At 34.1% G+C, this 18,063-nt stretch overlaps 1 protein-coding gene across 1 annotated transcript in view; it reads left to right on the top strand.

Moving 5' to 3' along the window:
- Positions 1-18,063, top strand: part of LOC129952319 (folate-like transporter 2) — a 194,372-nt gene that overhangs the window by 152,302 nt on the left and 24,007 nt on the right. The window contains exons 5-6 of the mRNA XM_056064855.1: positions 1,174-1,463; positions 2,732-2,857. Coding sequence (XP_055920830.1) covers positions 1,174-1,463; positions 2,732-2,857 — 416 coding nt within the window. The remainder of the gene's footprint in view (positions 1-1,173; positions 1,464-2,731; positions 2,858-18,063) is intronic.

Genomic DNA, 18,063 nt, shown 5'->3' with positions numbered 1-18,063 from the left:
CCTGGATGGCGGTGATACCTGCTTTATATCGTTCTAGGGCCTCCACTAATTCTTTGGCCGCACGTGGTCAGTTAAGGGACCTAACATTCCACGTGAATATCCAAAGTTCGTTGTCCTTTATTTGTTTGCGTTGGTTGTCAACAGTAAATCCGTCAACTGTGAAAGCTTTTACTATAACTTCAAGAATGGGGAGCCGGATAAAACCGCTCCTTATAGGCCTGGGCTATGAATAAGTCGAAGAAGCCCTAAAAGGTGTTCACTAAGTAGTTCAACCTTACTGGAACTGTTGACGCCACCGTTGATTGTCTGGATAAGGTGAGGTGCCTTAGTGGAAACACCTCTCCCCGCTCTCTCATTTGCTGCCCACAACAACTTTCCACTGGGGTTGAAACCCAATCGCCAGTTGAGGTACTAGGCACCCGATGTTCACCACGTGGAGGTGAGAGTAGGAGTTGATAGACAGAGGTGGGTTTTGAGAAAAACCTGTGGATGCTTGTGTCCTCTTGAATGCACATGTCTACCAGTTGAACATCATAATCTTGGCCACACAATCCATAAAGGTTAATTTTTCAAACCTTAAGCTTTCATCTGACAAATAGCTGTCTATTGAAATTTTATTCAAATTTAAAGAAACACCCAAACTATGCCACACAAAATACAGAGATGAATTTTCTATAATTTACACTCTAATATTTCATTTCATGTGGGTTCATGTGTAGGCAAAACTTTAGGTTTCTTAACTTCACTGCTAAGTTGGAAACTTACAACTTTTGAAACTTTTTTAGTGTTACTCAATTTAACATATCGTTTTAATATTTCATGATGTGTTCATAATATGGGTGTAAATTTTCCTTCTCAAAAATTTAACAAAACTGCTCTTTCAACATTTTGATACATCATAAGTAGGTATTCCTTTTTTTTGAAAAACTTTCCTTTAATTCGCAGAAAGGAAACTTTCTAAAATATATGTAAGAGTAGGTTGATATCAAAAAAAACTTATGTTTCTTCTTTGCAATTTACTTTATCTAGCTAAAAAGATCCATAAACTTTTCTTAAACTAAATTCTGATGCTATTATTATTATGCAAAATACCAACTACTTCTACGACCCTACCTATAAAGGGGATGGTTAAGAAAGAAAAAAACTAACTAACATTTCCTTATATTCTCTTAGCTCAAATAGTTTCTCTCTTCATTGGCATTGGACTGCCTTCAGTGCGGAAAAGTATTTACTTTTATGCTAGCGAAAACTTGAAGCAACAATCTGTGGAACAGCAACATCAGCAGCCGCCGTTACCGCTAACAGAAATACAACTTGAATCAGCTTTAACCACAAATATACCAAAAGAACAACACCACCAACAACAACAACTACAACAACCCCCTACAACCCAACCACAGACAACGAATGGAATAGAGTTGAACACCTCCGGCCACAAAATAATTGCTGCAAATGAAAATGAGGTTAGTTTTACCCACACACACACACAATAAAAACAAAAAATATAAAAATGGTGGCAGAATTTACTAGTACATGAGGAATGATGTGGGCGGGGAGGGAGGCGGGGGTGGATGTGTAGGAAAAACAAAAACCCACCGTAGGCTTAATAGGAATAGGTACTGGTACCATCAGGGTTACCATGTCATGAAATGGCTCAGTAGCCCAATTTAAACATTTTGTAGCTCAGCCAAAAAAGTAGCTCAATTTTTATTTTTAAAAAATCTGGTAGCTTCAATTAAAATGTATTATTTATTTCTATTTATTATTCACGATAATAGATTAATCCAATTTAAACCATATGTAGCCCAAAATCATAGCCTCAAAATTTCCCAAATAATAGCTCAGTTTTAATAAAAAACTAGTTACTTAAACTACAATTTCATTTTATTGAAACAAATATAGAAACAAAAAATACAAATTCTGGGTTCCTGAAAATGTGTAGATTAGCTCAATTTAAAAGTTTTTATATCGCAGAGTACATGCCAAAAATGTAGCTCAAATAATAGCTCAATTTAAAAAAAAAACTAGAAGCTTGAAATAAAATTAAATTTTCCTTAGAAAAATAAAGAAATAATTATAAATTTTGTATTCATTTTAAGAGATTAGCCCAATTTAAAAGTGTTTGTATTCTTAAATTTTAGTGGAAAAAGTAGCTCAATTTTAATAAAATAAATAGTTACTTCAAAAATAAAGAAATTTAGGAAAATAAACATAGACTATACTAATTTAAAAATTATATGTGTAAATAGTTTAAAATATGAGCTAAAAAAGTAGCCCAAAAAATAGCTTACTTTCAATTAAAATCTTGTTCAATTAAAATTTGATTTATACAAAAAAAATAAAGCACCGTTTTTTGTTTATAAAAACAGATGAGATGATCAATATTAACACAATTAACGAGAAAATTATATTTGAGCTATTTATAGCCCAGTTTTCGATAAATAGCCGAATTTGCGATAAATATCTAAACTTGGCAAGCCTGATTTGAACATTCCATTACACATCTCCATCCAAAGAGAGATATTTGTTAAATGGCCTCGATTTACTACCTAGAATATCCGACACACCAGGGTTGACAGGTAGGACCAACTTTTTTTTTGTCAGTCTTACCAAAAACCCTCCAACTCGTTGCTGTTCCTAATTTGCATGAATACAAAATGAAATTTCGTCCTTTTTTTCTCATCTGCAATTTTTCTTCTCATTTTTTTTTTTTTGTTTTTCTTTTTTCAAGGAACCAAAGTTCTCATGCCAAAATGCGACACGTTTATTGGGACTGCACGTTATTAGCGCCTATTCAAAGCCTGTTGTTGTAGAATGGAGTATCTGGTGGGCTTTGGCTACATGCGGACAGTTGCAGGTAAGAATTGAAAGAACAATGTGGGTGTTTTGTTTTTTTTTTTTAAACCCCTGCAGGATGATAAGATTTATTAATATTTTCGGTGCAAAATGTTAAAATTGGTTTTACGCAATGCCTTCAATAATTTACCGACCCTAATAAAAACAAAAGAACTACGAAAATGGTCAGGCTAACGTCATTGCCCGCCTGCGGCCGCCGCACTGGAAACAATGCAAACAATGAAATATGTAAATTTTATTTGAACATATTTTGTATGGTTAAATGTTTTTATTAATAGTTAAATATAGAAAAAAGGATCCCCTAGTTACATAACCAGCATCCGGGATGTAACTGATGTAAACGATAAGCCACCAAAATGGCAAAAACAATATGAATGCAAAATATTATTATTTATTTTTTTGTGCCGTTGGGTTAAGGAAGGAAAATAGGTTATAAACGCCCATGGCGGATGGATTAGAGAGTAACTTTTTGGTTGGCTTTTTAGCGGTTCCGGATGTGGGTTATAAAAATCAGTTAACATCAGACTTAAACAAAAAACACATATAGAGAAGGAAAGGGATGTTTGGGTTGAATTTCTATTAAAATCAAAAGACCGCTATAGTTTTATGTATAAAAGCTTTTTTCAACCTTATTCATAGAAATGAATGTCTGTTGTTTATGGGAAGTTATTAAAGCGCCCTATCAAAGAATCAAAAATATTTGAAATTAATTTATATTATAAATAAGCTTCTAGATGTTCATTTCTTGGTTAAGTTTTTCTTTAGAACCATGAAAGTTATTTTTTTTCTAAAATGATTTCATAGTTTTGAGAAATACATATTTTTTTATTTTCAAAAAACTTCGCACTAGCGTATTTTCAATATCCGCTTAAAACATATTTCACTTTAGGGGATCTTAAAAATGTATTTAAGAGTGTAAAAGAAGTAACAAGGGAAATGAGTTGTTCTATTTGGTTTTTGTTTTTTCATCATATTAGCGATTTTAGATATAAAATAAAGAGAAGTGGTCCTAAATGCCTACCTTGGGGAACTCCTGATTTGGCATTGAAAGGGTTGGAGGAAGGACTTCTGAATTTAACTTAAGACCTATTTTGAAGATATGAAGAAATGAGAAGGAAAATCAATTGTGATGATATCATGAGAAAGTTGGTCGTCAGCTTTAGTGATAATAAAGCTCAGTTCTTCATCGAGTTTTAGAGTATTTGAGAACTAATGCAAAAATTCAAGTCGATTAGTAATTCTACTTTGTATGTTGTTGATAACGTATAATATTCTTGCAGTTAAATAATTCAACTATCATAAACAGCTTGTTCGTTGTGTAAGCTTTATCTTCCGTCCTACACCGTTGCGAGCGGATGGCAAACCGCATTTGTCAAGCCTATTTCCAAAAAAGGCGAATCTTCCTCACCCTCTGAGTACCGACCAATTGCACTTACGTTCTTTCTTTATAAGTTCATGGAAACGCCGATTAATTATCAGCTCAAGAAATCTCTCGAAGATTGAAAGTTTTTTAATGGCCGACAAAACGACTTTCGTAGCAATAGGTCCACTAGTGATCTCAGGGTTCATCTCACCGAACAGCGGAAAAAATCTTTACATTTTTTTTTATTGCACTAGATATTTCAAAAGCATTTGATAGAATTTAGCATCAAGCTCTCTTATCGAAAATGAGTGCTATTGGTTTTCATGAATCCCTTCTTCATTGGATTAGTATTCGAATCGTTCAATACAAGTTTTATTGGATGGATTCAAGTCTGAAAACTAAAAAATAAATGCTGGTGTACCCCAGGGCTCTGTTCTATCTCCAACACTCTTTCTCCTTTTTATGAATGATCTCCTGTCTGCAACTTCTTGTACTCATAGCTTTTCATATTCGTTGTCAGATTCGCATCCTTCTTCTTCGGATGTAGAACTACAACTACAAAATATGATAAGCTCATTAAATTCCGACCTTATCGGCATTGTACAATGGGGAATAAGAATCCGCTTGGAATTTAATGAAAGTCGAAAACCCAATACTGTCTTCCATTGTAAAAGTGAGATATACCCCCCTTGTCATTATCCATAGAAGACACTTGCATCGAGGAGACTGAACATCTCGATATTCTCGGTATGTGTATCACCAACCACCTTTCGTGGAACGATCACATAAGCGATGTCGCCAAAATTGCCACAAGATGTTTGAGTTTTCTAAGGCAATGCACAAGAAGCTTTTCTCCCCCTCTGATCTAGCTGTTATCTTAAAGACTTAACTAAAAGACATACTTCCAAAGCTTGAGTATAACTCCCATATCTGCTCTGGTGCTCCTGCAACTTACTTAAGCCTCTTGGACATTATTGAACGCAGAGCATTTAGATTAATTGGTGATATTAACATCATAAGATCATTTACGTCTCTTGAATATCGTCGAACATCTCACCCTCTTTTACCGTTATTTAAATGGCTTATGCTCTAGCAAGTTCCATTTCCCCCCTTAAATAGTTCAACCGTAATACTCGCGCTTCTGGGAATGTTCATCAGTATAACCTCGAGCCCAACTTCGGTCGTACTGTCAAGTACAGAGGTTCGTTCTTTAGCTTTACTATGCGAATGTGGCATGCTTTGCCACACTCTGTCTTAACAGCCATTACAATATTCAAGAATTCTCCTCCTTTCAACCCCTCTCTCCCTTTCCTAGTGCTGACACTGTCTACACAATAAGGGTAGTATTATCCCCTTGAGTTGGCGCTTATTAAAAAAAAATCCAATAATTGAAACAGACTAAAAAATTTTACTTTTGTACCTTAGATTATCGAAAAAATATCAATGTCCAACGTTGATGTTAAGTCATCAATTTTTATCCAATACAAAACATCCTCTAAAATGGTCAAGACAATATATTCAAGAGTACTAAGTTTTAAATCCATTTCTATCGAATAATTCAACTTGAGTTAAAATTATAGCAAAATTGAAAAATCTTTTTTTGGAGAAAAAACTTGTTTAAAGAACAAACAGGGCATTTCAAACCTATGAATGACCACTCCTTAGGATGCAGCTCTTCTAAAATTATTGCAAATCACAGTATTTTTGAAAACAAACACAATATACGAGAAACAAAAACCAAATGAAATAATTTTGTTTAAACTTTTGAAATGATCATTTCTATTTGTTTCTCTAGATAAGAAATACCAAATTTTCTATTAAGTCTTCTAGAACAGACATAAAACAGTTCTAATCTTTCCAATTTTTTGAAAAAAAGGAGTGTCTGGATTTTTTACAAAATATTGTTCTGTCTTTTCGTAAATTGTGTACTTGTTTCCTACTTCTATCCTTCCAAGCATCTTTAATACAATACAAATTATATTTTAGCAGGTGACATAATAATCTACTTCAATATCATGAATATAAACTAAAATTAAAATTATAGAGCACTTAAAATGATTGTGCCCATTGACTGATTGAATTCTAGAAGAATTGGAGCTTTAATTCTACCGCGGGATTTATAAACAGTGCTGTAGCGAAATAGCCAGTTACATGACTACTTTCATAAAGTTTAGCCATAAAACTTTTTTTTCTTGGAAAGTTCAATAATTTATACTTGAATCAATTACGAACAACTGTTAGTATAAAGATTTTCATTTTACTCGTACAATAAGAATGTAGGATTCTATTTCGCTTTCCCAATTGCTGGAACTGTGCTGTATATTGTAAAGGTATTTAAAGCACATTCAGTGGACGAAAAATATTGAAGAATATTTAATGCATTGAACCAGAATAGTAACCCATTTTTTTGGAAAGCTTTAGCAAAAATATTATTCAGAATGTTACAAAAATATCATACAAATTGTTCCTCTTAATTTTGTTTTAGAAATTTTTCATCAATTCCTTACGTATTTAATTCCTCATTCATATTTTTCATTGAGACTTTCAAATCATCAGGAAAGAAAAAAGTAGAAAATTTACTGCCCAACATAAAAGAAGTTAAATTGAAATTGAAAATTTTCGTCAGACGAACCATGTTTAAGAATTAAAATAAGGTCTTTTACGAATTTGAATGTAACCCAAAAAAAATAAAAACCAAAATATATATTTGTTTCAATTTCAATTATAAATTACTTTTCAGGGTTTGATTATATTCAAACGCACATAAGACCATTTTCAAGATATTAAAATAAATTTTAAGAATTTGTATTATTGCTTTCTGTAGGATGATTTGTTTGCTAATTATAAAAATATAAAAATTCGAATCTTCAAAGCATTTCCTACCCAAATACAAACCTAGACACATTTTTTTTACCACACAGATTTGGAAATATATGAAAAATAGTAAATAAGATTCTATGATATTTCCAATAATTTAAAAAATTTAATAAATAGTAGTTCTTAGCCCTGTTTCATATTTATACTAATTTGTTGTAGGCTTTTATTATAGACGTACAATGACGAATCCAGGGGAGAAGGTGTGGCGTTTCGTAGGGTTCATGACCCCCTGGGAGATATTTTGTTTATATTTTTGTTGGAATTCCCTTCAATTCAAAACTGATCGTATTTAGTTAATGGATACGACCCTTATTATATTTTGAATTATTTATTTTACTTTATTGCCAAAAATACGACCTTTAACTGAGGACTGGACTAAGAATATAATATGAATCGGAAACTAAGCTCTATTGCAAAAAGTTACCACAAATTCATCAAATTTTGATCAATGGACGATCTAGAGGGGGGTCATTTGAGCCATAAAGCTTATACAGTTAGATTGTATAAGTAAAGGTTTTATCTTAAGATTTGATAGTTTTTTAACGACATTCACTGAAAAGTGGTTTGCTGGCAAAAACAACTAACATTTTTATAAAAAAAATTTGTATATAAAAATCCAACAGGCCATTTTTTCATAAAAAAATAAAATCAACAAAAAATAGTATGCAAATTCGGTAAAAATTGATGCTCGGTTCTTGATATCTGTCAAACTAATTTCATACAACCAATTTGTAAAAGTTTAAGAAATGCTACTTAAATTGGTAAACAATTTGTTTTCGACTAAAAATCTATTTAACAAAACTATATTTTCAAACTAAACTATTTCCTTATATGAAAAATATTGCTGGTAATTTTAAAATAATTCCAAAATTTTACTACTGAAATGTGATTTCATTTTTAAAACAATTTTGTGCAACGAAGAATAATGTTTTTGACATCTGATAAAATTTTAAGAAAAATCGAATTGACAATTTTTTTTATAAAACATAAAAATCTAAAAAAAACTTTACTCAAAGTTGGTAAAAATTGAATATCGATTCCAATATCTTGTCAAAAACTTAAAATTTAGGCTTCAAAGCTTTTTTATCTAATAAGAGATATTGTTTTCAACATTTGGAAAAATCATAAAAAAATTCAATTGACAGTTTTTTTACAAAAATTAAAAACGTAAAAAACAATTAATAAAATTTGGGAAAAACATATTTTCGACTCAAATATCTTCGCAAAACTTTGAGATATTGGATTGAATTTACTTTTATCATTCAAAAAATATTGTTGTCAACATTCAGTAAAATTTTAAAAAAAAATCGAATTGACAGTTGTTGAACAAAAAATTAAAAACCTAAAAAAAAATTAACAAAAGTTGGTAAAAATTGATTTTCGACTCAAATATCTTTTCAAAAATTTGAGATTATAGCTTCCAACTAATTTTTACTTATAAGAAATATTGCTTACAACTTAATGACAAATTTTAAAAAAAATCGTATCGACAGATTTTTTACAAAAAAAGAAAACCTAAACAAAATTTACTAAAAGTTGGTAAAAATTGATTTTCGACTCAAATAGCTTTTCAAAAATTAAAAATATTGGCTTCAAATTTATTTTATTTCTCAGAAAATATTGTTTTCAGTAATTTTTATATAGAAGTCCAACAAACCGTTTTTTTACGCAAATTTGGTAAAAATTGATAAGAGTACATATAGACAAACTTTTAAGCAAGACAAATCGACAGACGGGATGGGAAGTTATCAATGTGGGTCGCATCCCAGCCTCTTTTTTTTATTTAATTTTATTTGGTGTTTATAAATATGTATATATTTTTCATTAAAATTTTGTTAAAAAATAAACACCAAGTTTTGTAAAAACTAAGCTAATTGTAAAACACAATGCACGTTTCATATTTACTTATATAAAAGCTTTGAATCTCTCGAGAACTGAAGTGAAAAAAGATTTTGAAGCCCGTAATTTGTAAGTGTCACACAATAGTTTCTTCCCAACTTATTTGTTTACGCTAATTTGTTTTCATTTAATTTTTAGAGAAAATATATAGGTACTTAATCGTAACTGCACCTTTTGCCTTAAATACAAGAACCAAATATTTTTCAATTTTTTTAGTTTTGTGGACTCCTTTAAAATCAAAAATCCAGAAAATTCTTCATATCAGATTCTTTCTCATTTTCTGGGCTCTTGAATTTTTGTAGCATTTTTCGTATTAATAGAAATTTTTAAAAAAAGCTAAGTTTCAAAACAATTTCTAACATTTCTGCGTAAAAGCAACAAAAACCCTATAAACTATTGTGTTTTACTCTTGAAAACTGTTAGAATCTTGGAATGCTTTCATGAGTACAGAGTCGACCAAATTAAATAGTTAGACTATACCTTGCTGGACAACAGCGTTCTTAAATAATTTAATAACTAATTTTGTCAATTAAGGCCTTGAAATGTGTACATTTAAGGTTAAGATAAACATTAAGTTATTTCAATTTTGTTGGCCTCCTTTACAGAACATTAAAGCACATTTTTAAGCGGTGAAAGTCTGGATCCACCCAGTATTTTGTGTATAAGTGCAATATCGTTCCTTAGTAAAAGAATCCTCTATACACTTGTATATCTTTACTAAAAGTGAGGTTCATACCTCACCAGTGGCGTAGCTACCGCTGTATCAGCTGTATCCATGTAACAGGGCCCCCGAGATATAGAGGCCCCCAAAGATATAGAGACGTGTGTAAAAAATTCACTTAAATATTTAATAAAGTTTTATTACAAAAAAATGTTCCGATGATCATTTTTTACATGCGTCAAATATTTTTTTTCCTGTGTATCTTTTTCTTTTTTTCATGTCCTACCAACCAACAATACTACAACTTCAACCTGCAAACACTTTTTTATTCGAGCTTTCAAAATATATCGTCCTGCCTGACACAGCCACCAACTCCAACATCACACAGAAATACAAATATATACATTTTTTGGTAACAGTATGAAGCGCTGGTCTTTGCTGCACAACGATTCATTCGAAAAATATAAAATTATCCTTAAAAAGGTTTGTCCTACGTGATGGTCGTCACGAAATGATGCACTATGTGGTATAAGATCAAACTATACATTATGATAATGAAAACCTTACACCAAATCAATTTGACCTCAACAAAAAAAAAACGGATGAGAGGAATATAAAAATGTTATAAACATTTTAGAGACGTACGACTTTATTGTGTTGATGTCAATTTTTTCTTCGCTGTTTGATACTATAAGTCCAGTTTTCAAAGCCCTTCAAGATGAGGAAAATCATTTACAAAAAGCAAGTATTTTGCTTCAAAATCTTTTAGACGGCCTAGAAAATGAAAGAAATCAAAAGAAATTCAGTGAACTACTTAAAAAGTCCAAGGATTTAGCCAACGATTGGAGTGACGCCTGTCTTCAAAAACAAAGGAGGAAAATAACGAAACGGTTTTTTGATGAGTTGGCAGAAGATCAAAGAATTTTTGATCCGGAAATTTACTTCAAAATCAATATTTACTATTCCTGCTTGGACATTTTGATTGGAAAAACTCAGCAAAAATTTCAAAGCCTTCATAGTCTTAGTAGTATGTTTGAAGTGTTGGAACCGGATAAACTTTTATCGTTCTCTAATGATGAGATAAATCAACGTTAAAAAAAGCTAGTTTAAAAGTACAATACAGACATATCTGGTGATTTCTGCAATCAACTAATTGCTCTAAAAACATGCCTTAAATCCGAAATCCTCAAAATTCATTCCATTAAAGAACTTGCTAAGTTATTAGTCATCGAATTTAATAGTCTTGCTTCTAGTTTTTCTGAAGTAATAACAGCATGCTTTCTCTTTTTGACTTTTCCGGTCACCACAGCAACAGCTGAAAGATCTTTCAATGGGACAGAAGAGGTTGTCAGATTTATCACTTTTATCAATAGAAGCAGATAATCTTGAAAAACTGAAATCGTCTTCAGGTATGGAAGATTTAATAAATAAATTTGCAGAAAAAAAGGCAAGGAAAGTAGTACTTTGAGAAGAAGTGCAAATATTATTTATTTTTTTGAGCTTTATAAAACATGTATCTATATATTATGTAGTATGTATTTATGTTAAAGTTCCTATGTCGTTATACATTGAATTAAATTTAACTTATTTATTGACGTTAGTGTTTTAATTTAAAAAAAGGTTATAAGGTTATGGCCCAGTTTGGGTAAGAGTTGATGGGGCCCAAAAAAATGGATACAGGGCCCCCAAAGGTCTAGCTACGCCACTGTACCTCACCTACACATTTCGCGTGCAGAAACCTTGAAACAATTAAACTTGTAAAAGATTATTGGAATCATTTCTGCTTTTTGTGTTTTTATTTTTCTAATCCATTTGTGGAATCGTTAGGAACGCTAAAAAACAAAAGCAATCGACAACGACGCTGGAATTTTTGTAAGGTTTCTTTGCTTTGAAGCTTTGCGAAAATAAGTTCTTTTTGTTAATCTTTTTTTCTCTTTTCAATTAGTTGGGTACTTACAAATATAATAGGAAGCTACTAACAGAGGTATTTTTTTAATTTTATAAATTTTGTTTATTTGTGTTCGTAGTTATTTAAATTTGATCTTTAAAAAGACTTTATTTCTCCATTCATAGAACTATTATATTGCTTTTAAATTTTATCAGAAGCTAATGAACCAATTTATATATTTTTTTCTTTTTCAAACAACCATTAAATTGTAGAAATAATATTTGATTATTAAAATCATTAGATTCCGTATATTTCATAGTGAAATTTGAAAGCCTCCCCAGGACGACCAAGAGCGTGAAATAATAAACATCATGATATCCATTTCTTGTGTCAGCTTCATATTCGAATTATGAAGAATAAGTTAATATTTCATGTTCACACAGTGTAAACTTTAATACCACCCGTCCTCATATATGACAATTTGAAATTAATCACGTCAAAGGCTAATTTAACACGAAATACTTAGCCAAACAACAAAAACCACACCTTCTAAACAAACCAAGTTATAAACCACAAGGAAAGATACAATCACGTATAACATTGCCACTCTGTCTCTGCCTAACAAACAACGAATATAAGAATAAGAAAAACCATACTGCTATCAACAATACATTTCGATTACGTCCTTCCACTTAAAATGCACCTGTATCCTTGTATGTACATCCTCACATTGTCATGATATAAACAGCATTACAAGGACAAAAAGACTTTGATTTATATCAATCCCACGAAATCTTTGTTCTCACGAAACAAACTCACGTGCCGTGTAACCCAAAGTCCTTCATTTAACGAACCAAGTTTTATGACTCGTGAAAGAAGTATCATCTTCGTTTTCTTTTTTGGTGTTTTTTTCTTCTCCATAAGGACGAAGTGAAAGGATATACACAAGTTTGCAAACGAAAGATATAAATGTACACAAGTCGAGGAGAACATTTTGTATATGAAGAGAAACAAGCAGGACAAGATGGCTAGAAGTAGAAAAGAGCGCCTTTTATTTCGAGGAGTTTGTCCGTGTCGTCCTTGGATGGATGTGGGACATGCACAACTTTAGAAATTACTTTACATCCCAATGGAGGTTAGTCTGTCTTGCTGCTGAGATGTGGTGACGATGACAATAAGGACGACGACGAGGATGGTGACGATGATGTGGAGTGTTGGAGGATGATGGCATGGCATACAAACAGCACTAGCGGGCGTGGCAGTGGGCGTGTGAATCTGAATCAGCTGAGTAGACAACGAAAAGAAGTGAACACTTCAATTAATCTCAATACATTCTCTGATGGAATGAAAATGGTGGGTTTCCTGCTTTATTATGAAATTATGGAAGAAATTTATCCTCAAACAAATTCTCACTCACCTACTCGTACCTTATACCTAGACTTTGTTATATGGATGGATATATATTTACGAGGACGAGGTCATTGGAATTCATGTAACACAAAGTAGATTATTTTTGGTTGTAATAAGGACTTTATACTCCTTCCCTTCTACACAAATATATATTTTAACATAAGAAAGGAGCAGCTTTTCCCAGTCTTCATAATATATAATATACTATACAGGAGACGAGTACCAGTTAAGCTTTATCCCCAATGACATAATAAATTTGCTTTTGATTATTATCGAGAGCATTCAGGTTTCAGGGTAAGCCACTAGAGTGTACCTATCATTTTATATGGGAATTAGCCATCAGGATGATGTATTTGAGCTTATAATAGAAGTTCGTAACGTACGTATATAAAATGTTTAGATATAAAGTCAAAGTGTAGAACAATGACAATAACTTATGTAGGGTTAGTGAGTGGAGCATCATTAATGATGGAGAACTTTTGCTGTCATACTTAACGAACATAATGAATGAACAGAGTGGGGATTTTTTTGAATTTAATAAATGAATTGTTGTTGGTGTGATGAATTTTTATTTTTTGAAAATTGTTCAACATCGAGACACAATTTCTTAAGCCTTGTGACAAAAAATGAAAGAGCATCTGCAGAAATCTAATGCAGAAAAATTCTGCATCAGCAAACGTATTTAAGAAAATAAGAAATAAATATAGAAAATAAAAGTAATGCGGCAGCGGACATTCGTCTCGAGATGGAATCAACGGTGGCGTTTACAGTTCCAGTAAGGTTGAACTAATTAGTGAACACCATATAGGGCTTCTTCGACATATTCGGAGCCCAGGCCTGTAAGGAGCGGTTTATCCGGCTCCCCTTCCTTGGAATTATACTAAGGATCTGGCCCTCCAGGTTGGGGGTTGTGCCGTCGGGGTGACTTCCTGGCCACGTAAAAAATACCTTAAGTTTCGAAGCACCAAGAAGCCTCGGATATGGACGGATTCACTGTTGACAACCCACGCAACCGAAAAAGGACAAGGAACTTCGGATATGTACTTGGAATGTTAGGTCCCTTAACAGACCACGTGCAGCCGAACAATTAGCGGAAGCCCTAAACTGCTGCAAGGCAGATATTATAGCCAATCAAGAAGTGCGATGGGATGGACCGGGCAAACGCAAACTAAAAGACTGCGATATCTACTACGGCGACTGCTACCGAGAACAAAGACAGCGTCTATTTGGGTGTGGATTTGTTGTTGGAACTAGGCTCAGGCAAAAAGTCTTGAAATTCAACAGTGTGAGCGAGCGCATCACAACAATCCGCATCAAGGCTAAAGTCGCCAACATAAGCCTAATATGCGCGCATGCCCCAACAGAAGAGAAAGATGAAGACACCAAAGACATATTCTTCGAGCTCTTGGACAAGACATATGAGCAGTGCCCTGGCTATGACATTAAAATTGTCTTAGGAGATTTTAATGCCAAGCTAGGAAGAGAAGACATCTTTGGTGGCATAATCGGGAGATACAGCCTGCACGACACTACCTCCGACAACGGATTCAGGCTGGTCGATTTCGCTGCGGGGCGAGACGTTCTGGTAGCTAGTACGTAGTTCACGCATCTTAATATAAACAAAGGGGACATGGAAATCTGCTGTTCAATCAACCGTCAACCAGATTGACCACATTGCGATCGACGCACGACACTTCTCCAGTATCCAGGATATCCGAAGATTCCAAGAGGCCAACATTGACTCGGACCACTACCTCGTTGTAGCCAAGGGACGGCTACGGATATCCGGATCCAAGCCAAAACAAGGAAGTACTGTGAGAAGATTCGACGTAAGACGGCTACAATCGCAAGAGACTGCCATGTCCTTTTCCGATCGAGTCTCTAATAACTTTTTAAGGAGTCCTATGCCTCCTGCGTTAAGCATTGAAAACCAGTGGCAACATTGCCTTGCAGCCATCAGAGATGCCGCCTCTGAAGTGCTAGGTTTCGCACGGCCACCACAGCGAAACCCCTGGTTTGACGACGAATGCCGGCAACGAAACAAGAGGCATTCAAAACAGTGCTGCACAAAAGGATTAGAGCTGCTCGCGAGCTCTACGAGCAGAAGAGGAGAGAGGAGCACCGGCTTCTTAGATGGAAAATAAGAGAGCATGAGAAGCGCGCGATCGAGGAGATAGAGGGAAGTCACAACAGGAATGAGGTTCGTAAATTTTACCAAAAGGTAAAAAAAAACCTCCCAAGGTTACCAGCCACGAACCGAAGCCTGTAAAGACGGCGATAACGAACCGAATTCCGCTGTAAGGGAGATAGAAGCACTCAACCTCGGCAACGCAGATCAACAATTCCGCCTACCCGACCTTGACGATGTGAAGAGAGCTATATCTAAACTTAAGTCAAACAAAGCTGCTGGAGCTGATGGCATCCCTGCCGAACTATTCAAAGCAGCAGGCGATGACTTGGTAGGGAGCATGCACCAACTCATCTGCAAAATATGGTCGGAAGAAAGCATGCCCGATGAGTGGAATCTCAGCATAGTGTGCCCGATACATAAGAAAGGAGACCCTCTAAACTGCGCCAACTACACAGGCATCAGTCTCCTTAACATTGCGTATAAGATCCTCTCTGCCGTATTATGTGAACGTCTGAAGCCATTCGTCAACAACCTGATTGGTCCTTATTAGTGTGGCTTCAGACCAGGAAAGTCCACTATCGACCAAATATTCACACTACGGCAGATCTTGGAAAAAACCCAGGAGCTTCAAATCGATACCCACCATCTCTTTATCGATTTCAAAGCCGCGTATGACAGCATCTATAGATAAGAGCTCTTAAGTGCAATGTCTAATTTTGGCATCCCTGTCAAACTTATCCGTTTGTGCAGAATGACGATGGAGAATGCACGCTGCTCTTTGTCTACCTAGGCACCGCTATTAATGCAGACAGCGCTGAAATCAAACGAAGAATAACTCTTGCAAATCGCTGCTTCTTTGGACTTAGAAGGCAATTGAGAAGTAAAGTCCTCTCCCGAGCATGTAAAATCACCATCTATAAGACACTCATCATCCCGGTTCTCATTTATGGCGCTGAGGCCTGTACCCTGTCAAAGAAAGATGAGAGCGTCTTAGGATGCTTCGAGAGAAAAATTCTTCGCGGGAGAAGATATAACGACGAACTGTACGGGCTGTACAGCGACACTGACCTAGTTAGCAGAATCAAAGTCCAACGGCTTAGATGGCTAGGTCATGTAGAGCGGATGGACATCAACGCTCGAGCCCGGAAGGTCTTCGAATCCAATCCCGAGGGACGGCGCAGTAGAGGAAGACCGCGACTCAGGTGGCGCACCCAGGTGGGAGAGGACCTCAACCAACTTGTTGTGTGAAACTGGAGACAGCTAGCTAGGGACCGAGCTGACTGGAGACGCTTGTTGGTTGAGGCCCAGGTCCACCCCGGATTGTAGCGTCACCTTAAGTAAGTAAGTAAGTAGGGTCAAATACATAAATGTCTACAGGGATTAAATGACTACGGTTTCAAAAGTAAAGGTAAAAAACACTTATTCAACAATGTCGCTACGAATTAAATATAACCGCCACCAACTAAACTTGCACATGGAGCAGTGACATTTTGTATGAGCAAGTATAATGATAATGCCAAGACCTTACGTAACCAATTGCCTTTGTAGTTCTGATCGATTACGACAGTCATGAAATCTAAGGAGCTATCAACCTGAAACCACGAAATGAATGATCCAACATTAACACATTAATACTCTGAAACGGTTGTCTTTGCTCCAAAAACCCCTCTACGAAACTCCCATTTATGTCAATAAATTTACTATATTTATGTTTTATTAATTTTACAGTATATCCTGTTAACATATTTTTGTCTTAAGCCAATCACTTAGGTCGGTAACAAAATTTATTATTATTTTCCTAACGAAAACAATTTACGAAAATTCCATTAACATTAAAAATTCGATTACGATATTTTTTCTCCGATGTCTCATGAATTTATAAAGAAAAGTTTACACAAATACAAAACTTCATAAATCAAAGATAGGTATCGTCATCTTCTTTGGAGACATAAAATACAATTTAATGTTTGTTTGTCTTTTTCTTCTTTTTTTTACACTCGTAAACAATAAGAAAGAAAAAATATTAACAAACTTTCGAAATACGAGCAAAATATTAAAATTACTCACTGCCCGAAGCATATTTTAGTAAATCAAAATAACTACCGTTCATCTTCCATTTTGATGAGGTCCTTTGTCACATTAAAAGGAGGCAAATATAATAAAGAAAATATCATGAGTGATTTCTTTTAATTATTCATTCTGCCAGCTTTGAATCTCCACTCATTTGTCATCTTAAAAAAATCTCAGAATAGAAACAGATTTTGAAAATTCCAAACGCACATAAAGAGGCACCAACAAAAATTCATTTAAATTCCCTTCGCAGTGTTGTTTCCGATTAGGACAAACCTCATTCCCTATGTCCCTTTATTTAAAGAGCCTATATAGTTGTTTGTCCCGATTTTGACAGATGTTATCCTACAGCGACTTTTGGATCTGAATATCAAAGCATAAGTTTAGTTGCATGGAAAGAGAATATTAGAAATGAATTTATCCAACCAAAACGCGTTATAAATTCATATCAAATACATCATAACGGCAAACAGAGGGAAAATAGAAATCACGCTTTGAATTTCATCAACTTGTGCGTCCTTCAACCATGAGATGAGAATCAAACAAACCTTCATACATACATATGTACATACATAACACACAAAATGATTCTCAAGGTCTAAGTCTGAATTTGGATGTTTAAATCTTTCTTGATCTAAAATTTTCAGCACTCATGATGCTGAAAATAAGCTTATTGTTTTAATGCAAATAGGCATAGTCGTGGAATTGGATTAGGAATTCAATTATAGGGACATTAGACTTGGAGGAACATCATTTTTATGCTTAACGGTAAGTATACCACTTATAATAATAAAGAACGCAAAGAGATAGAAGAATAGGTTTTTAGGGTATAGCAAGGAATCACTTAAAAACGAAATTTTGACGAAGAATTTCAAATTAAAAACCTTCTCTAAATTGTTTTTAAAAAT

Source organism: Eupeodes corollae, chromosome 3 (assembly GCF_945859685.1).
Source record: "Eupeodes corollae chromosome 3, idEupCoro1.1, whole genome shotgun sequence".
Classification (NCBI taxonomy): Eukaryota; Metazoa; Arthropoda; class Insecta; order Diptera; family Syrphidae; genus Eupeodes; species Eupeodes corollae.
The sequence above is the reverse complement of the archived record's forward strand: the minus strand, read 5'-3'. Positions and strand labels throughout refer to the sequence as shown.